Source organism: Caretta caretta, chromosome 10 (genome assembly GCF_965140235.1).
Source record: "Caretta caretta isolate rCarCar2 chromosome 10, rCarCar1.hap1, whole genome shotgun sequence".
Classification (NCBI taxonomy): Eukaryota; Metazoa; Chordata; order Testudines; family Cheloniidae; genus Caretta; species Caretta caretta.
This window is the reverse complement of record NC_134215.1, coordinates 40,289,162-40,314,261: the sequence shown is the minus strand read 5'-3', so window position 1 is coordinate 40,314,261 and position 25,100 is coordinate 40,289,162. Positions and strand designations below refer to the sequence as shown.

At 46.0% G+C, this 25,100-nt stretch overlaps 1 protein-coding gene and 1 pseudogene across 1 annotated transcript; both read right to left on the bottom strand.

Moving 5' to 3' along the window:
• Window positions 1-1,196: 1,196 nt before the first annotated feature.
• Window positions 1,197-5,676, bottom strand: LOC125643771 (zona pellucida sperm-binding protein 3-like). The gene is made up of 9 exons (XM_048866923.2): window positions 5,269-5,676; window positions 3,399-3,517; window positions 3,215-3,318; window positions 2,622-2,799; window positions 2,396-2,516; window positions 2,214-2,305; window positions 1,589-1,734; window positions 1,356-1,463; window positions 1,197-1,279 (listed from the first exon to the last, which is right to left on the bottom strand). The coding sequence occupies exons 1-9, from the start codon at window positions 5,674-5,676 to the stop codon at window positions 1,197-1,199; spliced, it is 1,359 nt and encodes a 452-aa protein (XP_048722880.2).
• A 2,545-nt stretch (window positions 5,677-8,221) lies between these two features.
• Window positions 8,222-21,329, bottom strand: LOC125644037 (zona pellucida sperm-binding protein 3-like; annotated as a pseudogene).
• Between the last annotated feature and the right edge of the window lie 3,771 nt (window positions 21,330-25,100).

The following is a 25,100-nucleotide window of genomic DNA, read 5'->3' as shown; positions in this document are numbered from 1 at the left end:
TCAGATCACTTCCTTCCACTACTTAGGGTGGATCACAAGTGGAGACAACAGTGTGATGCAGTTGAAAAAAAGGGGGGTTGGGGCAACCAGAGGGGTGTCATAGCTAAGATACAAGAAGTGTCTCACTCTGCTCAGCTTTGATAATGCCTCAGCTGGAGTACTGCAGCCAGCTCTGGAAAGATGTATACAAGTTAGAGAGTTCAGAGGTATGAAAGGGTTAAAAAACCTGGCCACTGAGGAAAGGTTAGAGAGTTACACATGTTCAGTCTTGAGAAAAAGAAGACCAAGTGGGCACCTGATAAGTCTTCAGATCTGTTACAGACTGTTATAAAAATGACAGGGATCAATTGTTCTTGTCCTACATTCTATGGATGTAGAGAAGTAATGGGCTTAATGTGCAACAAGGGAGATTTAGGTTATTTATTAGGAAAGACTTTGTAGCATTAAGGGGAGTTAAGCTCTGGAACAGACTTCCAAGAGGCTGTAGAATTCCCATTGCTGGAGGAACAGCTTGGACAAACTTCTGTCAGAGATGGTCTCGGTTTACTTCTGTCTCAGGATTTGGGGGGAGGAGGAGGAGAAAGGAAAAGAGACGAATGACTGTGTTTGTTGTTACATGGATGTGCAGAAGGGATGGACGTGGGGCAGTTGATGTAGTTTGTTCTCGTTAGTATGAAGATAGCCCCGGTTGGCAATGCTTGGGATAAATAACATGTATTTATGGTAGGCCAAGTTTCAGAGCCACCGCAGAGAATATGTACCCAGTTCCCATCTCATTCAGTGAAAGTTGGACAGCCAGATAGCTATCAGATAAAAAAGAAAAAAGTTATAGTGTTAGAGTCATTGGCAGCTCTCCCTATCCTGATGGCCAGGCATTATGCATCTCCATTACCTGTTAACACCACTTTTCCCTGTCTGGGGTAGCTTCATCAGAAGAGAAGCTACCAGAGTCCAATCCAGAGCAGAAGCTACCAGAGTCCCCACCAGAGCAGAAGCTACCAGAGTCCCCACCAGAGTCCAATCCACAGCAGAGCTCATTCTCCTCCCACCAACAGAGCAACCAGTAGGAATTCAGCATTAGCACAGGATCCCATTGTTATGTTTTATTAGAGAAGTCACAAGAGTAAAGCCAAGGAAGCAAACAGTCACCTTTTTTTGCCAAGGAGAACAATTAAGACAAGAGAGGCTAGAGCTAGTCACAGCCAGGGAAACCAGGCCAGAGCTATGGCTGCTGCCATGGAAACTAGGCCCAAGTTTGTGCCCTGCTCCTCTGCAGCACCTGTGGAGAGACAATAAGGCCATTAGAACTGAAACAATGGGCATTTCAGCCATGTCACAGCTTGCAGATGCCTTACCCTGTGGTGCTTCCACCTGGTGTTCTAAGGGACCTTTAGAGCTTTGATTAAGGATGAACAATGGTCCAACCACAACATCAGCCTGATATTCTCTCCCCCAGGAGCTACCTGGATGGAGAATGGAAGAGAAAATCACCAGTAACACCTTAGACACTGGATTTGGGATGGAGCCCCATTGGAAGAGCCAGAGCTGAACATCTCAGTTTGAAGTATATACACATTAGAGACCTTACCATGCCTGGGAGGCACATCTCTCTGGAAGCGCCTCCCTGACCATCTGTCCAGAGGGTTCACTCTCCTGGACTGTCCTCCAACCAGCCCACACTTCCCAGTCTCACAGCAGCTGCAGATCTGTCTGGTGCCTTCCACTGGAGACCAGCTGGAATAGAAGGAGTTCAATTACCTATAGTTAGACCTGTTTATTTTTCCGCAGAGCGACAGGCCAAGTAACTGATCTACCATGGCCTCCTGAATTAAGTTAATACAGAAAAACTGGCACTGAAGGGAGCTTAGGGTGAAGGTTTTCAATGCAAATCCTGCATAGAGGGGGCCCCTTCTGCAGCCACCCCACAAAAATAAGCATGATCCTGGGATCATACCCAGTTCCTCAGAGCATGTTGTGTGTGTCAGATGTGTAATTCCAGTGACTGATGTCACACCTGACCTACATCAGAGTCATATCCTTAGTGAACAAGCAGCATCCTTCACCCCAGGGGCCGCAACACAACAGTCCCTGGACCAAACAATATCCTATATTCAGAGAATAAGCATGAGAACTGCCTCTAGATCAAAGCCATGCAGCCGGTCAGATCTCCACTGTCTCATCACATGCTCATGTTTTGTGCTCCAGCTACTGACATGTTGTCTGCTTTCTTGAAGGAACAAGCTTTGTTCAAGGCATCTGGGGCTTGCTCAGCTGCAGTGACTTTCAGATGACAGGTGATATAGATCTGGAGGTGAAGGGGAATAGCAGGGTTAGTAGCACACAAAGGGACACCAACATCTGTTTAGTCTGAGTTTAGAGGGAGGAAGAATCTCACCAAGTTGCTGGCATCTCCTGCAAACCTGAACACATCCAGCATGAACTGTAGTGTGTCCTGCCTAGGCCTGGGGGATACAAAGGCTGAGGTGGTGTCATCTGATCTCCCATCCACCAGACAGCTAGACACAAGAGTCATAGTCAGGTACTAATAAGGTGCTAACTATGTATAGATCCTCTCCAGCTACAGCAGTAAATATCCTCTAGAAGAAGGCCCCAGCGCTTACCCATTGAAGTCAATGACAGTATAGTGGGGAGAAGAGTCCCTATCTGGGCCCAGGGTGGCCACACAGCTGTCCACAAAGAGCCTCAAAGCCACATGGTTCCCAGTGCTGACATCAGCTTGGATATGCATGACCTCCCCGAGCTGGAATCCATTGGAGGGTCTCTCAGCGCTCCAGTCATCTGCAAGGCAAGTTCACCATGAGCACCACAGGCAGATGGTATGGTTCCCTATAGACCCCTAGCTCCTGGGCTGGCATGGAGAGGAGTCACTGCCTTTGGAGGAGGAGATGAAGAGTTCCTAGATGGAAGACAGGGAGATAAGAGCTGCAGGTGGGAATGCAAGCTAGTGGGATATCCCCGCAGGGACAAGAGGAGCTGGCTGGGAAACGCTGCATGGTCTGTGGATTATTCTGGCTCTGCCATCCAAGTCTCCTTCCTGCAGTATGGGGTCAGTGGCTAGTGCCGAGAGCTGCCCAGCTTTGTACTGAGTCCTAGTGCTCCAGGAAAGCTCCCAACGCCTTTGAAGCCAGAGAGTGGGTCCAATGTAACAGATATTGGCATGTCTGACGAGAGGGTGACAGGACCTCCCACCTACCATTCATCAGGCGCAGGGAGAAATCCAACCTCTCCTCTGCAGACAGGGTAGAGCTGAAGGGGACCCACGTTGGCTTGATGGCTCTGCTGCTCACATTGTCCTTCCTGGGAGAGATAGGCCCAGTGGTTAAGACAGATCCCAGACTGGCCAAAAGTGCAAGGACAGGATTAGAGTCTTATCTCACCTGGGATAGTGACACTCAACAGGAATCACAGCCGGACTGGTTCTCTGGATCACTGGGTTGCTGGCAGGGGTGGGGTTGTAGAACAGGTTTGTGCTGTAGACTAGAGAGTTTGGGGTCATCTGGGAAGAGGCAGATGTAGAAAGACTCACAGTAAGATTGATATTTCCCCTCTGCCTTAGAGAAGTTTAATGAAGAGTGTTCACAATATCCCCATGTTTCCAACCTGCTCAGATACATGTTTAATATTTTGCACATGAGGCAGGTATTAGGAAGTGAAGGGTCAAGTCGAGAGGCAACTGAAGGGAAATTTAGAAGGCATCAAAGCTGCTAGACTTCACACTGTGGGGGCTTCTTGGACATTGATGCTAGTTAGACTCTGTCACATTGGAGAGACAGAAAGGAAGATAAGGTAAAGGGCAGGTTTGAATCCGACAGCAAGTTCTGACCCCCCCCCTTTAGAAGCCTTAGTGATTGCTGCCCCAGACATTTGAGTCTCTTTGTGCTGCTGAGACTTGAGAGGACAGTAAATTTTAAGCTTCGTTATTTGTTAGAGGTGAACTGAGCCAGTGCAAGGTCCATGCACTAGATACACCCTATTTTGAGGGCTTTAGTCATGCATGGGGATGAATTTTGCCCCAGCAGTAAGTCGTCAGTAACGATAGTATATTAAGGCTCTCAATGAGAGAGCAGAAAAAAAAATCATAGCTGATGTATCTAACCAATGGCTCAAATTGCAAATGGTCCCAAGCAGAGCTATGCGAGAACTAGAATTTGCATCCCACCAGAGATTATGCATTTCTGAAGGAGGGTTTTATTCCTAACTGGAACATTCACAACCTCTTACCTATATCTTCTCATCAGAGATCTCAAAGCAACTTACAAAGGAAGTAACTTAGCCCCAATATACAAGTAGGGAAACTGAGGCACTGAGCAGTGACTTGCCCAACATCACCCAGTAGGCCAGAATCCCACTCCAGCACCACTCTGCCTTCCAGATTGGGAATGGTTAATGAATTTTCATGTTATCTTTGTGTGAGGCCCTTGCTGGCAACAAGGAGACCAGAAAGCAGACCAATGAGCGATTTGGTACCAACCAATCGCTGCAAACCATTCCAGCCGTGGGGACGAGGGGAACTCCAGAGAGAGTCAAAGGATGGGAAGGGCGCAGTAGCTATACTCAGACTGGAATGAGTTTAGCTCTAGACTTCAGCCTTTCAAGCCAGGTAAGCTCCTGGGACACAGGGACCTCAGGTGTAACCCAGGGGGCTCTCAGCCCAGGAGTCACAATCAGCCCAGGAGTCACAACCCCCTTCTAACAGGGTCATAAACAGCTCCCAGAATGTCACATCCACTCTGCCCTTCCGTACTGCTAACAAATGGTCCATCCCCACCCCCGCCCCCAGCGTGGCAGAACCAAGAGCCACTGGTTGAACCCATAGCCTGAAGACAGGCTTGGATGTTTCTCCAGCCATTACTTACACAGTCAAAACTGAGGGCTTTTGTCATCTTCTCTCTAGAAGGATTCCCTCCCCTCAGCCTTTCCTCCCATATTTTGGAGAGCACAAAAGAACAGTTTACCATGCTTCTGTACAAACTATGTTCCCATATGTTCTCAGACAGGACTTATGTTCTTATGTTAGCTATGTTCTATAGCCAGGCCCCGAGACACTCACAGCTGCACACCACCCACAGCCATCAGGTCACAAGCACAGAGCCATCAGTTCTTTCAGGCACTGCACCAGAACACTTCACATATGTCTAGAACACTGGATGTAGAATTATACATACAAAGCAGAGGACTGGACGCTCTTGACACCTCCCCCACTACAACATGGCAAGAGCGGGTTTCCAGCTTCTGAGGGATGCTTACCTGCAAGATGCTGCCACATTCATGGAGCCCAGCTGCAAAGGTCACCGTGTTCTCTGCAGCATTAAGGGACATGTATTGACAGGCAGCCGAGCCAAGGCTCAGGTCAGCAGCTTTGATCAGTTGCCCTGTCCCAAACAGATCCCTGTGCACAGTGATCACCATCTGAGCCTCTTCACACTGCACCGTGACAGGCTGCAGTGGGGACACAGCCCTGAGCTGGGAAGCATCAACCCAAGACCAAGGGTAGACCTGGTCAAGAGAGGGCACATGGGCTTGTCTGTGAGGGGGCTCAGCCCTCAGGGTGGGTCTCCAGATGGCTGAGTCACTCCTAGAGAAATTCCAGGGATTGAAACAGATCACCCCACTGACTGCCCAGCACAGGAGGGCAAAGCCCAGGCTGTATCCCATTCTGCCTGCCTGCAGCACACCCAGCCTGGAGGGAAACTGCTACTCTGGGGCCCTTTATAACCTGAACTAAAGCCAGCTCCCAGCTGCCCAGATAATTAACACCCTCCCCTAGACTTTAGGCCACCAGGGCCCAATCACAGCCACTGCCCTGACCCTGGGGCAGGGAAACAGTGAGAATCAGACCCACCTCGCCATCAGAGGCCTGTTCTCTAAATTGTCCAAGGTAACAAAAATCCCACGCTGCCTGTTACACACAATTGTTTATAGATGGCATTGGAAGTTGGAGACAATAGGCTGGTGCACACTGAACTGTTTGGGTGAAAAGAACAGTGATAAGGAATGTTCAAGGTTCCTGGTGAAGTCATGGCCTGATATGACAAACTGAAGGGTTCCAGCAGTGGGAGCCGGGTGCACCCTGGGAGCAGGATGGAATGGAAGGAGTGAGCTTCACCACCATGGCAGCCCCCACCCCCATATCCTGGGAACCACCACCACACCCCTTGGCCTTCCTGATCCTGAGAGGCATCCTGCATAGATTTCAAGGCTGTGTTAGTCTGTATCAGCAAAAATAATAAGGAGTCCTTGTGGCACCTTAGAGACTAACAAATATATTTGGGCATAAACTTTTGTGGACTATAACCCATTTCATCAGACGCATGGAGGGGAAATTACAGTATGCAGGTATAAATACACAGCACATGAAAAGATGGGAGTTGCCTTACTGAGTGGGGGGGTCAGTGCTAAGGAGGTCAATTCAGTTAGGGTGCAGGTGGCCCATGTCCAACAGTTGACAAATTATTTTTTGTAGTGACCCAGCCTGTCACTGACGGCCCAAGAGAGGGATCTCCTGGCAATCACCACCAACACCTGAACTATGAGACTTGGGTTCCTGATGTCACCCCATCCTTCATGCCCTTTTCCTTCCCCACCTTTTTGCTTCTTTCCTCTATTTAACCAGAATCTGGTTTATGTGGCTGAGGCAACTCCACTTTTGCAACTCACTGCTAGAGCAACTGTGGAATAAATGCTAGGGAGAGTTGTAGGTGTTATTGTATTCTTTGTTGGCCTGTACTGCCTGAAGTCCAGGAGAGAGATGTCTTCAAGGGGCATTCAGCAAGCACTGCATCCAAAGAATAGTGATACAAGACCAGCTGTTATCTCTACCCTCCCAGTCTGTTGGGCTGAGACTTGGCAAGCCACTGTCCCCACTATTCAGGATCCATTTATGAAGGACCCAGAGCACCTGAGTATTACAAAATAGAGAGAGTCTTAAGAGGTAAGAGGAGCTTGACCCCTGACTGGAGTAGATGAAAGGGGCTGTAACATACATGCCTGCCCCATAAAAAGACAGCAGGGCATATGCTTATAGGGGATGGAAGTTTGCTGTACTCCCTTCCCAAGCAAATCAAGAGGGGTGGGAGCGAGAGAAGAGCATCTAGGCCTCCATTTGGGCAGAAAGAGACAGACTGAGGTGCATTGCCTGCCTCCACCCCCCCTCCCCCATGAAGGTTTCACAGACTGTTTGCCAGTAGCAACCAGGCGCTTGACCGTTGTGCTGCCCCCAGGCAGGAAAAACCCTCCCCAGCCTCAGTCATCTCATTTGCCTCTAACTTCTGTGTACCAAGTGTATGGTTAGCAGGCAGGGACTGAAGCTGGGACAGTCTGGCACGGTTTCCTGGAGACTGAGGCACAGTAGCACATGAGCTAGGCCATGAGCATTGCAAGAGTGTCAACATTAGAAGGAGGCTGTTGAAGGTCTCTCCCTCACTCCTCCTAATGACAGGCACTGGAACTGTCTCTCCCCATCCCCCCAGAGCAAGGAATGTTGCACTGAGTGATAAGTCAGCTTTCAGGACCCTTTTGATCCTTCTCCAGCTCCTATTAAGTCACAAACATTTTCCTCCTTCCAATTTTGGCCTAGAGAATCCAGCCACAGACCCCAGTTAAGCTGGCTTTACTCTTTATTGTACAGATTAGCACATCATACACAGACCAGACAGTGGAGTTCTTCTACTTCCTGCATATGGTCAAGGTTAGCAGGGAAACAAGGGACAGAACTACAGCCAGAGCCACAACAGCCCATCACAGTGTAATTGCAGACTCTTCTCATGTACCTGAGGGTGGAGACCATGGGTGGATAGTTAGAACTAGAACTATCAGCTTCCCACCCTGTAGTGTCATCTTTGGGGTCTCTGTTTGAAACCTTGAGCCTTCAGCTGCTTTAAGGATGAATAAGCATCCAACAGAAACATCAGCCTCTGCTTCTGTCAGAGAATTATCTGTATTGCAAGGGGCTGAAAACCCCCCGCCACACACGCCCCACAACCCATTAGTAACAATTTACATGCACCAGTTCCAAAGTGGGATGATGATCCAAGGATCAGAACTGACGCAACTGTGCTGGAATAGGGGTGTCCATCCCATGCACTAAAGAATACAATGCAGGCATTGCACAGAGAACCTACCATGTCTGGGGGGGGGCACATCTGTCCAGAAGGTTCACTCTACCAGACTGTCCTCCAGCCAGCCGACACGGTTCCCAGTCTCACAGCAGCTGCAGATGTCTCTGGTGCCTTCCACTGGAAGCCAGCTGTAACAAAGAAAAGATAGTTATTTACTATAGCAAGTTACTGTTCAGTTCTTCAATGCTTTATTAGCTTTTTCCTACTAGTCTTCTCCACATGAATACATGTTTTAAGTTGTCACTATCAGAATCTATATTGTCTAGAGCATTGCCCATTTGTCTGGTCAGTTTTAAACCCTCCCATATCCAATACTTCTCAGCCAATTTCTAAGATAAAGAGCGTACAAGAGAATTGAATTTTGCAACATCTGGAAGGGGAACAGATTAAGACCAGCCAAAGGTTCAACTCCAGCGACTCACATGTTGCCTGCTTTGTTGAAGGAACAAGTCTTGTTCCAGGGATCTGGGGCTTGCTCAGCTGCAGTGACTTTCAGCTGACAGGTAATATATGTTAGGGTATAGCCATTCAGGCCTGCCTGTAAAGGCCTATAATTTAGGTATATGTTTATCATTTAGCTAGTAATAGAGGTACACAAGAAAGAATCTGTGTAAGGACCTTCTCTCACTGTGATGGTATGAGGCCCTGTTCTTAGGCCAATGCCTTTGGCTAAGCAGCAGAGGCAGCCATAAACTGGGAAGCGAACGCTCAGTACCTCACATGCCAAACTAGTCAATATGGAGCTGTTAGGAAGGTGATCCAATCTATCACCTCCAGAGAAAGGGAAGAGCCTAGAAAATGTAAAAGGAAATTTAGTTGATAGTTTTCTGTCTGGTAAGAAGTCAATTATCCATAGAAACAGCTGGGAAACCCTTATGTCTTTATAGATGTAGTTGTGAAATCCTCACTTCTGTGAGGTTTTTGTCATTATAGTTCCCACTTTGCTATTGTTTATTTGCATGGTCTCTGTCTGGTTCTGTGATTGTTTCTGTCTGCTGTATAATTAATTTTGCTGGGTGTAAACTAATTAAGGTGGTGGGATAAAATTGGTTACATAATCATGTTACAATATGTTAGGATTGGTTTGGTAAATTTCAGTAGAATGATTAGTTAAGGTATAGCTAAGAATATTACTATATAAATTAGGGGCTAACAGAAAGTAAATTGGGATTTGAAAATAAGGAAAAAGGAACTCGGATTTAAGCTTGCTGGAAATTCACCCCTATAAACATTGAATGGCTTGCACCTTTGGACTTCGGATATTGTTGCTCTCTATTCATGCGAGAAGGACCAGGGAAGTGGGAGAGTGAAGGAATAAGCTCTCTAACAATATAGATCTGGAGGGGAAGTAGGAATAGAGTCATTCCAGGAGACAGTCTTAACAGCCCTATTAGGTGTTGACATAGAGTGGGAGAAGGCATCTCACCAAATGGCTTGCATCGCCTGCAAAACTCAACACATCCACCATGAACTGCAGTGTGTCCTGTCTGGACCTGGGGGATACGAAGGCTGAGGGATGTCAGCTGATCTCCTAACCACCAGGCAGCTAGACAAAAGAGTCAAGGGTCACTAACATGCCTAGCAAGACGCCCAGCAAAAGTAGTTCCTTACCAGTGACATCAGTAAATATCCTTTAGAAGAATATCCTCAGCTCTTTCCCATTGAAGTCAATGACTGCATATCTGGGAGAGAAGTCCGTGTCTGGGTTCAGGGTGGCCACACAGCTGTCCACAAAAAGCCTCAAAGCCACATGGTTCCCAGTGCTGACATTGGCTTACATATGCTTCACCTCCCCCGGCTAGAATCCTTTGGATCGTGTCTCAGTGCGCCAGTCATCGGCAAGGCAAGCTCTCCATGAGCACCACAGGCAGCATATGTAGCCCCTCTGGAGTCCTTATGCTCCCTTCTCTCATTTAGTTATCAGGATTATGTGTTGGGTAGGTGGAAGCTTAGCGCCTCTTGCAGCGTACAGCCCAGCACCCACATGGATCTGTGGAGAGGAGCTGGTTGACACAGGATGGAATTACTGCCCTGACACAAAAGGGGAACCTTGCTGAGTGCCTCAGCTGCCTGAGGCGCTACACTGCAGTCAGTCTACCCAAACGTGTACACCACTCTCCACTGACAGCCCCGAAGGGGAAGGAGAGGGCTGTGTAACAGACACTCCCCCACAGGCACAAGGCTCACTTGACAATCATTGGTGCAGCCAAAGCATGACTCCAGGAAGCGGGGGGAGGCTAGAATGGAAACAGGGAATGGGGGTGGGGAAATTGGAATCATGTTTGGCTAAGGGCAGGAATGGGAACAGGGACACAGCTGTAAGGCTCTGTGGTGTCAGAGCTGGGAAGGAGGATATTAAGGAAGGAAACTGGAATCATGCTTGCTGGAAGTTCACCCCAATAAACATTGAATTGTTTGCACTTTTCGACTTCGAGTATTGTTGCTTTCTGTTCATGCGAGAAAGACCAGGGAAGTAAGTGGGTGAAGGCATAAGCCCCCTAACAACCTGGAATAATCCCTGGGTTGCTGGCAGGGGTGGGGTTGTAGGGCAGGCTTGTGCTGTAGATCAGGGAGTCTGGGGTCTGGAGAGAGGCAGACACTGGCGTTATTACATGAAAAAAAGACTGCCAAGGTTTAATGGGCTGATTTATATTAAATTAGAAGTTCAAGGCTTTGGACAGTGCTAAGATTCCAACGATTCTTTAGTGAGAGCCAAGGGGGACATACGAGGAAGAGCTTGTATCACAGGGTGATTATTTAGGATAGACGAGTGACCAATACACAGGTAGCCTGACACTCAGTGAGACCAGCCTGCAGAAAGAGATAGAGAGTGGGGAGGAAAAGAGAACCTCTACAGACAAGCTTGTTTCCATATTGCTCCTGAGCACTGGTTCTTCTGTGCAAGCCATCAGTGCTGTTGCTGTAGGCTGGGTGGGATTGAGAGGTGACTGTAGAAGTAGCCAGGGGCCGGGGCTGGGGGGAAGGGGTGTTCACATTTCTGGTCAGAAAATTTCTAGGAAGTATCATTAACAAAACATACACAGTTTCAAAGCCTATGCATTTTGCAGAGGCACAGTGATTTTGAGAAGAAAGATATCAGAGGTCCGAGAGGGGCTTGACAAATTAATCTCTTCCACAAGAAAAGCATAGACAGCCAAGGCTGCAAAGTCAACCCCACAGATACAGGGACACCAGATTGTTAATGGAGGCACCATAAGGCCAATACAGTGTTAGTCAAACCCATTGAGGGGCCAGTATTGGTGTCAGATAGGACAAGGTCCCTCATCTGACTCACTGTGATCTCATAGCTTGTATGAAACAGCCTTACCTGCAAGGTGCTGCCACATTCATGGATCCAGCTGCAAAGGTCACCATTTTCTCTGCAGCATTAAGAGACATGTACCAGCAGGCGGCCAGTCCAAGTCTCAAGTTAGCAGCTTTGATCAGTCGCCCCATCCCAAACAGATCCCTGCATACAGTGATCACCATCTGAGCCTCCTCATACTGCACCATGACAAACTGCAGCAGGGACACAGCCCTGAGGTGGAACGCATCAACCCGAGCCCAGGTGTAGGTCTGGTCAAGAGAGGGCACATGGGCTTCTCTGCGAGGGGGCTTAGGGGTGGTTCTCCAGACGGCTGAGTCATTCTTAGAGAAATCCTAGAAATTGTAACAGGCTACCCCACCCGACTGCCAAGCACAAGAGAGGAAGCCCAGACTGTGCCCGATCGATCCATCCATCCTGCAGCAAACCCAGCCTGGAGGGAAACTCCTGCTCTGGAGCCCTTTAGCCCCTAACCTAAGGCCAGCTCCCCACTGCCCAGGTAATAAATAGCCTTCCCTAGACTGCAGTTAGCCGGGGCCCAATCACAACCACTGCCCTGAATCTGGGGCAGGAAAATAATTAATGGGATTTTTGCCACCTGGCAGTCCGTGCCTTCCAGCCTTTGGGAAGTTCCTGGAAGGTTGCAGGCATTCAGTGGTGCAAAATCTCTAATTTGGATGATATATATCAATTCCAGTTTCGCCAACTCCAGACATTCAAAATTCATGACTCATGCCTCCAAAAAGCTAGTTATTGGCTAAAATCATGAGATTTAGAAAAAGGAATAATGGCAGCATTTTTCTTCTTTGGCATCTCATTTATGTGACTTTAGGATCCACATTTCCATGTATTTCTGTGCAGCCAAGAGGGCTAAAAGCTTACTTTCTAAAAATAAAACAGATTGTTTAGCAAAAATAGGATTCCAATGTTTGGGGCATTAAGAAAATCCTTAAAATTGTTTCAGAGTAGCAGCCACGTTCGTCTGTATCCACAAAAAAGAAGGAGGACTTGTGGTACCTTAGAGACTAACAAATTTATTTGAACATAAGCTTTTATGAGCTACAGCTCACTTCATTGGATGCATTCAGTGGAAAATACAGTGGGGAGATTTATATACACAGAGAACATGAAACACTGAAACATGAAACACTGAGTGTTACCATACACACTGGAACGAAAGTGATCAGGAGAGCGGGGTCGGAGGAGACCTTTTGTAGTGATAAACAAGGTGGGCCATTTCCAGCAGTTGATAAGAATGTCTGAGGAACAGTGGGGGTCTGGGGAGGTCACGGGGAAATAGTTTTACTTTGTGGAATGACCCATCCACTCCCAGTCTTTATTCAAGCCTAAGTTAATTGTATCCAGTTTGCAAATTAATTCCAATTCAGCAGTCTCTCGTTGGAGTCTGTTTTTGAAGTTTTTTGTTGAAGAATTGTAATGTAATGGCGTGACTGTAATGTAATGGAGTGACCAAAGAGATTGTTCTCCGACTGGTTTTTGAATGTTATAATTCTTGATGATTGATTGTGTCCATTTATTCCTTTACGTGGAGAGTGTCCAGTTTGACCAATGTACATGGCAGAGGGGCATTGCTGGCACATGATGGCATATATCACATTGGACGATGTGCAGGTGAACGAGACTCTGATAGTGTGGCTTATGTGATGTGATGGTGTCTCCTGAATATCTATGTGGACACAGTTGGCAATGGGCTTTGTTGCAAGGATGTTCCTGGGTTAGCGGTTCTGTTGTGTGGTGTGTGGTTGCTGGAGAGTATTTGCTTCAGGTTGGGGGGGGCTGTCTGTAAGCAAGGACTGTCCTGTCTTCCAAGACCTCTGAGAGTGATCGGTCGTCCTTCAGGATAGGTTGTAGATCCTTGATGATGTGTTGGAGAGGTTTTAGTTGGGGGGCTGAAGGTGACGGCTTGTGGTGTTCTGTTATTTTCTTTGTTGGGCCTGTCCTGTAGTAGGTAACTTCTGGATACTCTTCTGGCTCTGTCAATCTGTTTCTTCACTTCAGCATGTGGGTATTGTAGTTGTAAGAACGCTTGATAGAGATCTTGAAGGTGTTTGTCTCTGTTTGAGGGGGTTGGAACAAATGCGGTTGTACTGTAGAGCTTGACTGTAGACAATGAATCGTGTGGTGTGGAATGGATGAAAGCAGTGGATGGCATTGTGTTCTCCACGGCTGAGGTTATGGGGCAAGTGACGCTGCTTTTCCACAATTTCAGCCAGTGCACTTCGGCGGAAGCACTCTATGTAGAAGTCCAGTCTGTTGTTTGGACCTTCAGGAGAAGGCCAACCAGAATCCTTCTTCTTGTAGTCTTGTAGGAAGCTCTCTGTGGGTTTGTTGTTGTTCAGAGGTGTGTTGGAAATATTCCTTAAGTCAGAGACGTCGAAAATAGCATTCTAGGTCACCACAGAACTGTATCATGTTCGTGGGGGTGGAGGTACAGAAGGAGAGGCCCCGAGATAGGCCAGATTCTTCTGCTGTGCTAAGAGTATAGTTGGATAGATTAACAATATTGCTGGGTGGGTTAAGGGAACTGTTAAGCTATTGTGGCCGCTTGTGGCATGTGGTAGGTTAGAAAGTTTAGTGTCCTTTTTCTTTTGTGGAGAAGCAAAGTGTGTGTTATAAATGGATTGTCTAGTTTTTGTAAAGTCCAGCCACAAGGAAATTTGTGTGGAAGGTTGGTTTTTTATGAGAGTATCCAGTTTTGAGAGCTCATTCTTAATCTTTCCTTGTTTGCTATAGAGGCTGTACATCAGGTCTTTCCGCAATTTCTTTGAGAGCAGGTGGCACAAACTGTCAGCATAGTCTATGTGGTCTGTAGAGTGTAATGGATTTTTTACGTTCAGTCCTTTTGGTATAATGTCCATCTGTTTGCATTTGGAAAGGAAGATGATGTCTGTCTATATCTGTACGAGTTTTTTCATGAAGTTGATAGATTTCCACTCCATACGGCTAAATTCAGTGCCTTGCATAATGACAGGTTTCAGAGTAGCAGCCGTGTTAGTCTGTATGCGCAAAAACAAAAGGAGGACTTGTGGCACCATAGAAAATAACAAATTTATCTGACCTTAAGCTTTCATGAGCTACAGCTCACTAAATTGGATACATTCATTGAAAATACAGTGGGGACATTTATATACATAGAGAACATGAAATAATGGATGTTACCATTCACACTGTAATGAGAGTGATCAGGTAAGGTGAACAGTGGGGGGGAATAAACATGGGGAAATAGTTTTATTTTTTGTAATGACCCATCCACTCCCAGTATTTATTCAAGCCAAAGTTAATTGTATCCAGTTTGAAAATTGTGAGATTCACAGTAAAATAATCAGAGTTGGAAACACTGCTTTTCTCTAGAATCATTATTCTCTTATGTTAGGAACTGATGAAGAGATGTGCAGAGAGGAAGACAATTGCAGTGCACAGCAGCCAGTGTTATTGGTACTATAAACCGAGGAATAAAATGGGCAGTTTTTACAGTGGAAAGCGGTAAACAACAGCTCCCCCAAGGATCTGTACTGGGACCTGTGGTATTCAAGATACTCATAAATGATCTGGAAACAGAGATAAACAGTGAGATGACAAAGATTGCAGACAGAATTAGTTAAGATCGTTAAGTCCAAAGCAGACTGTGAAGAGCTACAAAGCGATCTCACTAAACTGGGTGACTGGGCAAAAAAAGGCAAATGAAATTCAATGTTGCTAAATGTAAAGTAATATACATTGCAAAACATAACCCCAACTATACATATAAAATAGTGGGATCTAAATTATCTATTACTTCTCAAGAAAGAGATCTTGGCGACATCATGGATAGTTCTTTGAAAACAGCAACTCAATGTGTAGCAGCAATCAAAAAAGCTATTTGGAAGTGGAGCCTGCCTGGTCTTCCTGCCCTCCTGTTCTTCTGCAAAGGGACCCAGCCACACAGCCATTGAGCCTGCTGGATTAATAGTTGGGGAATGTCTGAGTGCACCAGAGGGTACTAGAGGCTGTCATCAGCCAAGGACAGCCACAGGAATCAGGAATCAGTATTTGAGGGCTGCAGCTGAAGTAGGAACTGCTAAAACCACCATGTTTTCCCTGGGAAAGGGGTTTTGATTTCCTCCCTTAATGTCACTGAGTGAAAGAAAGCAAAGGCCCAGGTTTATTTTCCTCCTCCCCCTGTGTTGCCAGGCATCTGTTTTTTGACTGGAATGCCCAGTTGAAAAGGGACCCTGGTGGCTCCAGTCAGCACTGGTGACCGGGCCACTAAAAGTCCGGTCGACAACACAATCTCCCTGACTGCCCTGGCTCCGTGCAGCTCCCAGAAGCAGCCAATATGTCCGGCTCCTAGAAACAGGAGTGGCCACTGAGATTGTACGCTATCCCTGTTCCAAGTGCCCGCTCCGCAGCTCCAATTGTCTGGGAACCATGGCCAATGGGCACTGTGGGGGGTGACACTTGCAGACAGAGGCTTACAGAGCAGTGGGGCCCCTCTGCCTGCACCCCTCCCAGATTTCCCAGTAAGGCCTAGGAGCCGGACATACTGGCAGCTTCTGGAATCTGCCTGAGGTAAGCACTGCCCTTTCAGAGCCCACACACCCTCCTACACCCCAACCCCCCCAGGCCAGAGCCCTCACGCCATCCCACCAAGCCAGCCCTGTGAAAGTGAGTGAGGGTTGGGGAGAATAAGCAGGGGGTGGGGCCTCAGAGAACCGGCGTGCAGGGGCATTTCATTTTGTGCTATTAGGAAGTTGGCAACCCTATCCCTCCCCCTTCTAGAGTCCAGCTGGGGAAGAGTTAGAGGGTCAGCATAGAATCAAATCACTAGCTCAAATTTTCCACATGTGGAAGAGTTAAAAGGAAGTGGATAGTGTCTACTGTTTGTAAAGAGCAGTTCTACCTGGATCAAAGAAGGATGAATATGCCTGTTTTCCACAGCCATACAAAGGAAAAACTGGCCAACTGTTGAAGACCCCCACAAGGGAGGGCATAATCGCTGTTTTGGGTCTTGGCGATATGCTAACTAAGCAGTGCTTCTCAGTCTAAGTCCCTCAGGGCTGCAGCTGTTCATGTTTAGCTCATGCTCCATTCTGACACCTTTATGAAGACACTGCTGGAAGAGAGGCTGGAGCCACCAGCTGGACTGCCTCACCTTAGGTGGCACGCAGAGGGTCTCTGATTCTTATGTTCAGTGGTGGATTGGTAAGAAGAGTGGGTACAATGTGAACTCTAGCTCCCAATAAGCAGTGGAAGAAACTCATTTTATCCTCAGTTACACTACTGCTTACATTGCACTCCGAATGCCACTGGTAGGTGGGTAGGGTGGAAATTGGGCCACTGGAGCAGTTTGGAATTTCCTAGACAAGTCGCTGTTGGGCACTTTGAAGATATTGTCCAAAGCCCAGCTAATGAGCCCAAAATGAGGCAGGAACCACCTCTCTTGTCCCCAGTCCCCACCCCACTGGAAAAGGGTTAAAGATCACCATCAGTGAGTTCAGACTCTTCATCCAGAGCCCAGGAAAAAGGGCTATTAAATGGCAATGGTATTTTCTCCCCTCCCCCATCTCTTTTATTCTACAAATCCAGATAGACCATTCATCTTGATTTCACTCTTTATTGTGCAATTACACAACCCAGACAGCAGAGTGTCTGTCCTTTCTGCATATGATCATGGTTACCAGGGCAGCAAGGAACAGAACTACAGCAAATAACCCCAGGATCATCACGGGCTCTTCTGGACCTGGGGAGGAGAAAGTGGATTAGAACTTGAAGCAGGAGCTGATCACGCCGTTCCCAGTCAACAGTCTCCTTACCCTCCAACGTCATCTTCACTTCCTCCATTTGAAACCTTAAGCTTTCAGCTGCATAAAGGATGAACAAAGGTCCAACAGCAACATCACTCTCTGCTTCCCCCTCCGAGTCACCTATGTTGGAAGGGGAGGAAATAAATGCCCCCAATTAAATAGTGATTGAAACTTACCAGTTATGAAACTGGGATGATGCCACAAGTAACAGAATGGACCCAACTCAGCTGGAATTGGTGTGTCCACCCCATGAACTAAAGAATTCAATGCAGGCATTATACAGAGAACCTACCATACTTGGGGGGGGCACATCTCTCTGGAAGCGCCTCCTCGGCCATCTATTCACTCTCCCACACTGTCCTCCAAGCAACCCACATTTCCCAGTCTCAGAGCAGCTGCAGAGAGATGTGCCCCCTCTGGTGCCTTCCACTGAAGAGCAGCTGGAACAGAGGAACTGTCATGTACTGCAGAGAGCAAATTGTGCAGCTCTAGTTCAACCCTTAGATTTTCCTAGAAATCTATTTCTGCGTGCCATGCTATAGGAAGTTACTGTCTGAGCACATGAGATAACAGTCAAGCAGACTGCCCATTCTGATCCAGCAATCACCACACTCCCGAGATACTGACGATGTGGAAAAGCCAAATCTTCTCTAGTGTGTCTGGAAGGGTCACAAGTTCAGATTTTGGCTAGCCAACGGCTTTACGCCAGCTACTCATATGTTGCCTGCTTTGTTGAGAGAACAAGCCTTGTTCAAGGGTTCTGAGGCTTGCTCAGCTGCAGTGACTTTCTGATGGCAAGTAATATAGATCTGGTGGGGAAGTGGGACTAGAGGAATCAACGCATGACAGAGCCAATCTTAAATGTGGATTAGGGGAGGAGGAAGGCATCTCATAAGAACATAAGAACGGCCGTACTGGGTCAGACCAATGATCCATCTTGCCCAGAATCCTGCCTTCCAATAGTGACCAATGCCACATGCTTAAGAGGAAAAAGAACATGGCAATCCTTGAGTGATCCATCCTGTCATCCAGTCCCAGCTTCTGGCAGGCAGAGATTTAGGGATACCTGGAGTAAGGGGTTGATCTTTGCTAGTAGCCATTGATGGATCCATGCTCCATGAGCTGGTCTAATTTTTTTGAAGGCAGGTGTACTTTTGGCCTTCATAACATCCCCTGACAATGGAGTTTCACAGGCTGCCTCTGTATTGTGACAAAACACTTTACATTTATGTTAAGCCTGTTGCCTATTATCTTCATAGGGTGACCCCTGGTTCTTACGTTGTGGATAGGGAAGTGTTCACCCCTTAACATTTTCTAGACACCAATCATCATTTTACCAACTTCTATCATATCCCCGCCCTTTCTCATCTTTTCTAAGGTGACTAATCTCAGCCTTTTTAATCTCTCCTCAGATGGAAGCTGTTCCATACCTCTTATCATTGTTGTCATTCTGTGTACCTTTTCCCAATTCTTTGATATGGGGCAACCAGAACTTGCATGCAGGTGGCAGCATACCATAGATTTATATACTAGCATTATGATATTTTCTATTCCTTTCTTAATGGTTCCTAATATTGTTAGATCCTTTGACTGCTGCTGCACATCGAGCAAATGTTTTCATAGAACTATCCACAAAGACCCCAAGATCTCTTTTTTGAGTAGCAAGAACTAATTTAGACTCCATATGTCAAAGTTCCTTCCCCACTCTGAACTCTAGGGTACAGATGTGGAGATCTGCATGAAAAAACCCCTAAGCTTATTTTTACCATCTTAGATTAAAACTTCCCCAATGTACAAACTATTTTACCTTTTGTCCTTGGACGTTATGGTGCCATCACCAAAGTGTTACACAAAGAAAAGGGTAAGAGCCCACTTGAAAACGTCTTTCCCCCAAAAATATCCCCCACAAGCCCTACACCCCCTTTTCTGTGGAAGGCTTGATAAAAATCCCCACCAATTTGTATGGGTGAACACAGACCCAAACCCTTGGCTCTTAAGAACAAAGAAAAAGCAATCAGGTTCTTTACAGAAGAATTTTAATTAAAGAAAATGTAAAAGAATCACCTCTGTAATCAGGATGGTGAGTACCTTACAGGGTAATTAGATTCAAAACATAGAGATTCCCTCTAGGCAAAACCTTAAGTTACAAAAAGAAACAAAAACAGGAATATACATTCCATTCAGCACAGCTTATTTTACCAGCCATTTAAGCAAAAGAAAATCTAATGCATTTCTAGCTAGATTGTTTACCAACTTTTTACAGAAGTTCTGAAGAGCATTCCTGATCTGATCTCGGCAAAAGCATCACACAGATAGACAGACCCTTTGTTTCCCCCCACCTCCAGATTTTAAAGTATCTTGTTTCTTCATTGGTCATTTTGGTCAGGTGCCAGTGAGGTTATCTTAGCTTCTTAACCCTTTATAAATAAAAGGACTTTGCCTCTGGCCAGGAGGGATTTTATAGCACTGTATACAGAAAGGTGGTTACCCTTCCTTTTATATTTGTGACACTATATTTATGCATAGTTGATTGGAAAACAATGTATATTATTTTGCATTTGTCAACAATGACTTTAATCTCTCCTTTTATTGCCCACTCACCTAATTTAGTGAGATTCCCTGTGTAAATCTTCGCAGCCTGCCTTTGCTTTAGCTATCTGCAGACTTTGCTACCTCATTGGAAAAATGGCTAAACAAATCACTGATGAACGTGTTGAACATCACAGGTCCAGTAGAGATTATGGGGCAACTTGCTATTTACCTCTCTCCACTGTGAAAACTGGCCAACCCTTTGTTTCCTATCTATTAACCAGTCCATAAAAGGACCTTCCCTCTTATTCCATGAATCCTTATCAAATTTCTAGCATCACCTGCAAACCTGAACACATCCACCATGAACTGCAGTATGTCCTGCCCAGTGTCAGATTAACTTTTTGTGGGCCTGATGCCAAACGTATTTGTCCCCCCCCCCAGGGAATGAAGGGGCCAGGGGCAAGCAGGGTAGATTTGATTTAAATCATGATTATAAATCACTAGTCAGAAAGACTCAATTTAATCATAGTTTTCTACATAAAATTGCATTCTTTTTGGGAGTTATAACCTTAATACACATTTTTCACAACTCCGAGATGGATGTAGGTTTCATTTTTAGAAGGTACACACTATACATTTTTAAACAGGGTGGCCACACAGCTGTCCACAAAGAGCTTCAAAGCCACATGGTTCCCAGTGCTGACATCAGCTTGGATATGCACAACCTCCCCGAGCTGGAATCCGTTGAAGGATCTATCAGCGCTCCAGTCATCTGCAACGCAAGTTCTTCAAGAGCACTGCAAGAGGAGACTTGATAGATCCCTATCGCTCCCATGCACCTTGCTATTTAACAGCAATCAGGACTAGCTCTTGGGTGGGTGGGAAGCAGTTGCTGCCAGCATGGTATTAGAGGAGCTGGAAACAGCAAGGATGCTGGACATGGAGAGGCAGCTAGTAGACAAGCAGGAATTACTCCAGCCCCAAAGCCATAAGGGAGAACTTGTTGAGCGCCACAGCAGCCTCCCAAACTATCCTGCAGTCAGTTCAAATTACCCAAGAGTGGCCCACAATCTACTGACAGTGTGCAAGCTCCTAGGTGGGGAAAAAGCAGAGTGCAGAAAGATTTGTTACAAGGAAAAGCCTCGTGACCCCTTTGCAGTCATTAGGGGAATCCAAACCACTGCATAGTCTGGCTCCAAGAGGCTGCTACCATTCATCAGGTGCAGGGAGAAACCCATCCTATCCTATGCAGACAGGGTAGTCCTGAAGGGAACCCATGTCAGCTTGATGGCTCTACTGCTCACATTGTAGCTCATGGGAGAGGAGGAAACTTCAGGTACTGAACCTGCTTCCAGAAGAGGGACTAGGCTTGAACAATAGGGACAGAGCATCTCAGGCTCTGGGAGAGTCACCTGAGATAGTGACTCTCAACAGGAGCACAGATGGACTGGTTCTCAGGATCCCTGTGTTGCTGGCAGTGTTGGGGTTGTAGGACAGGCTTGTGCTGTAGACCAGGGAGTTTGGGGTCATCTGGAAAGAGGCAGACACTGGTGTTAATAACAGAACGCCACTAGCCGTCACCTTCAGCCCCCAACTGAAACCTCTCCAGCTCATCATCAAGGATCTTCAACCTAGCTTGAAGGACAACCCATCACTCTCACAGATCTTGGGAGACAGGCCAGTCCTTGCTTACAAATAACCCCCCAACCTGAAGCAAATACTCACCAGCAACAACACACCACACAACAGAACCACTAACCCAGGAACCTAATCTTGCAAAAAACCCCGTTGCCAACTGTGTCCACATATCTATTCAGGAGACACCATCATAAGGTAACATCAGCCACACTATCAGAGGCTCGTTCACCTGCACATCCACCAATGTGATATATGCCATCATGTGCTAGCAATGCCCCTCTGCCATGTACATTGGCCAAACAGCACAGTCTCTACGTAATAGGATAAACGGACACAAATCAGACGTCAAGAATTATAACATTCAAAAACCAGACTTCAATATCTCTGGTCATTCGATTACAGACCTAAAAGTAGCAAGGATGTTTCTACCTATCTCCGGTCTTGTGAGGTGTGCCAAAGAGTGGGAAAACCCCAGGACCAGGTCAGAGTCCCTCTTCAGCCACTCCCCATCATTGAGGTTCCATTTCAGCGAGTAGCTGTGGATATTCTGGCTCCTTTTCTGAAAAAGAAACCCAGAGGTGTCTTTTGCCACCCGATGGCTGGAGGCAGTAGCTCTAAGCAACAGTAGGGCTAAAAGTGTGTGCCAGGCACTAACAGACATTTTTGCCAGGATAGGTTGGCCCTCCGACATCCTCACAGATGCAGGGACTAATTTCCAGGCAGGAAGTATGGAAATCCTTTGGGACGCTCATGGGGTAAATCTCTTGGTTGCCACTCCTTACCACCATCAAACAAATGGCATGGAGGAGACATTTAATGGAACTTTGGGGGCTATGATACGTATATTCGTAAATGAAGACTAAAATTATTGGAACCTAGTGTTGCAGCAGTTGCTCTTTGCCTACAGAGCTGTACCACATCCCAGTTTAGGGTTTTCACCATTTGAATTTGTATATGCCCATGAGATTAAGGGGCCATTACAGTTAGTGAAGCAGCAATAGGAGGGGTTTACACCTTCTCCAGGAACTAACATTCTGGACTTCGTAGCCAACCTACAAAACACTCTCCGAACCTCTTTAGCCCTTGCTAAAGAAAACTTAAAGGATGCTCAAAAAGAGCAAAAAGTCTGGAATGATAAACATGCCAGAAAGCGTTCCTTCAAAGTAGGGGACTAGGTCATGATCTTAAAGGCACTCCAGGCCCATAAAATGGAAACGGCGTGGGACGGGACATTAACAGTCCAAGAGCAACTGGGAGCTATTAATTATCTCATAATTCCCCACCTCAAACTGAAAGCTTAAGGTGTACCATATTAATTCTCTAAAGCCCTTTTATTCCAGAGAATTAAAGGTGTATCAGTTTACAGTCCTGGGAGATGACTCTGAGTGGCCTGAAGGTGTCTACTTTGCAGGGAAAAGTGATGGTGGTGTGGAAGAGGTGGCTGGGCTCCATGAATGTGGCAGCACCTTGCGGATAAGACTATTTCATACAAACTATAAGAGCACAGTGGGTCAGATGAGGGGCCTTGTCCTATCTGCCGCAATACTGCCCCCCCAATGTGTTTGATTAGCATTTGCATTAGCTTTTATTTTGCCTCCATTAACCAGCTGGAGTTTGAGGGGAAGAGCTGTTTGTAATCTTACCTTATTGCATCTAATTGTAGGACAACAGTAGACGTGGGAGACTTTGAACAATAACAAGTTTCCCACTGTTTTCTTTAGTGAGAGCCATGAGGGATAGAGTCACGGGAGTAACTGGAGTATCAGAGTGGTGATTTAGCAGGGTGTAGTTATCACCATATTAGCCTGACCCTTGGAATACTACCAGCAGAAGTGCAGGGTGTGTGGGGGTGGAGGGCAAAAATGAGACTAGATGCCATGAGCTGCCTCTCTCTTATTATAAGAAATTCATTTAGATTATGTATCCATTTTCCATGCAAGTGGTTAGTGTAGCTGTGCAGAGTAGGGTGAGGTTGATGGGCAGATGGAGAGAGAGGAAGGCCAGAATGCAAGATCCACACATTATCCCTTTGATGGGATTGGAGCGGAGCTGGTTGAAACTTTAATGAACGTGCTGTTTCGGAGCCTAAACATTTCACAGAAGTGTATTGATTGCAACAATTATCAGGCAGCTTGAGGGTGAGAGAGAGAATTCTGATTACTTCTTAACAGAAACACCCAAATAAAATGGTACTTTTTCAGTGTGCATGTGAACAATTCAATTTCACAGGAGTGTTTGTAAGGGGTTCTCTCATTTCAATGAGAAATAAAAATCGTGTCTAACCCATCCTCTGTCTAGGATGGTTCCTTCACCACCCACATGCAGACCATTATTCATTCTAGTTCCCCTCTGAAGTTTCTTACTGGGCACAGGCCAACACATCTCACTTCCTTCCTGTTGTATGCTGGTGATGCAGTATATTCCCCATCAAACTGACAGAAAATCCAGAGGCTAGACTTCTAGAGGGGAGAGGAGACAAACACACCCTGTCTGTGCCCAAGCAGTGGTGCGGTTCTCAAGATCGATAAGATTTCATCAGAACACTGGAGCCCTTGGCAGTCCAGAATCTATCTGCCTAAAGGATGGCCTTTAGGGCCCTAACCATATAGCCACATCCTTAGAGAGAGTTACTCTAGCCTACTGGAGGTAAGTAGCTCTATAATACACCAAAAAAAGTGAGAGACTCATAAAAAGAAAGTGAGCATGTGTTAGTGAACAGTTCCCTATAGGAAACAATCCAGCAATAGCAGGGGACTGGACTAGATGACCTAATAGAAAAGACCTCTCTCTAATTTAGACAGAGTAAGTCTGATTTACCTAAAGGGAATAATTAGCATAACCATTTACAGTTGCCACCTCTCACTAGTTATAGGATTAATGGTTTTACTTTTTACATTCTGGGCAGACGGGGATGATCTAGACACCATTCCATTACAACGCAGAGAATTACTGATTTCTCCTGACTCTTGCAGCTTTTTTGTAATCTACTAAATTGCAAATTATAAATACATCATGAGACAGCGACATTCCTAAGACTGAATACCTGAGCATTTTGCCATTTATTATGCTCTAAGCCTCGTTATTTCCTTAAGCATCATGTGATCATAGGTTGACTACAAAGCCTACTTATAAGGCTAAAATCCAAACAAACCTTGAATCCAACACAACTATCAAGTAATTAGATGGATTGTGGTATTCAACATTCTGAAAGGCACACTATAAACTGATCAGTTTATCTGTCTTCCTAACTTAATAAGAGCAAGTGAAAACTCACAGTAGTAAGTTAAAAGGAAATTAAAGAAAAACATTCTAACAGTGTAGAAACAGCCCATAAAATTGACTGCCCTTGAAGAAGCCATCAACACAAATAATGTAGACTTTTAAGAGCTGGAAAGTTTTATTACTCTGATAGCATTCATAGCAAAGCAACCTAAAATTATAATGAAATATACTTCAGCATGCATTTTATTGCCTGAGGGTCAGGAAAGAATGTTCTCTGCTCCATATACAGAGCACGCTGTTGGAGAGATTTAATCTGATTTTAATTTGTTTGTTTGTTTTCTGTACACCCTTGTCTTGCTTTGAAAATTAGGACTGGTCCAAAAAGATTGCAAAGTTTTTCCTTATGTTTTCCACAAAAGATTGTTGCTGGTTTTTGGACTC

Excerpts from the sequence above, each read along its gene's own strand:
- LOC125643771 (XM_048866923.2), bottom strand. The coding sequence starts at position 5,676 with ATGGGATACAGCCTGGGCTTTGCCCTCCTGTGCTGGGCAGTCAGTGGG. Across the intron at positions 2,306-2,395 it reads CAGGAGATGCCAGCAACTTG|ATCTATATCACCTGTCATCT; the intron begins GTGAGATTCTTC and ends CTTCACCTCCAG. Across the intron at positions 1,464-1,588 it reads AGATGTGCCTCCCAGGCATG|GTAGCTCCTGGGGGAGAGAA; the intron begins GTAAGGTCTCTA and ends TTCTCCATCCAG.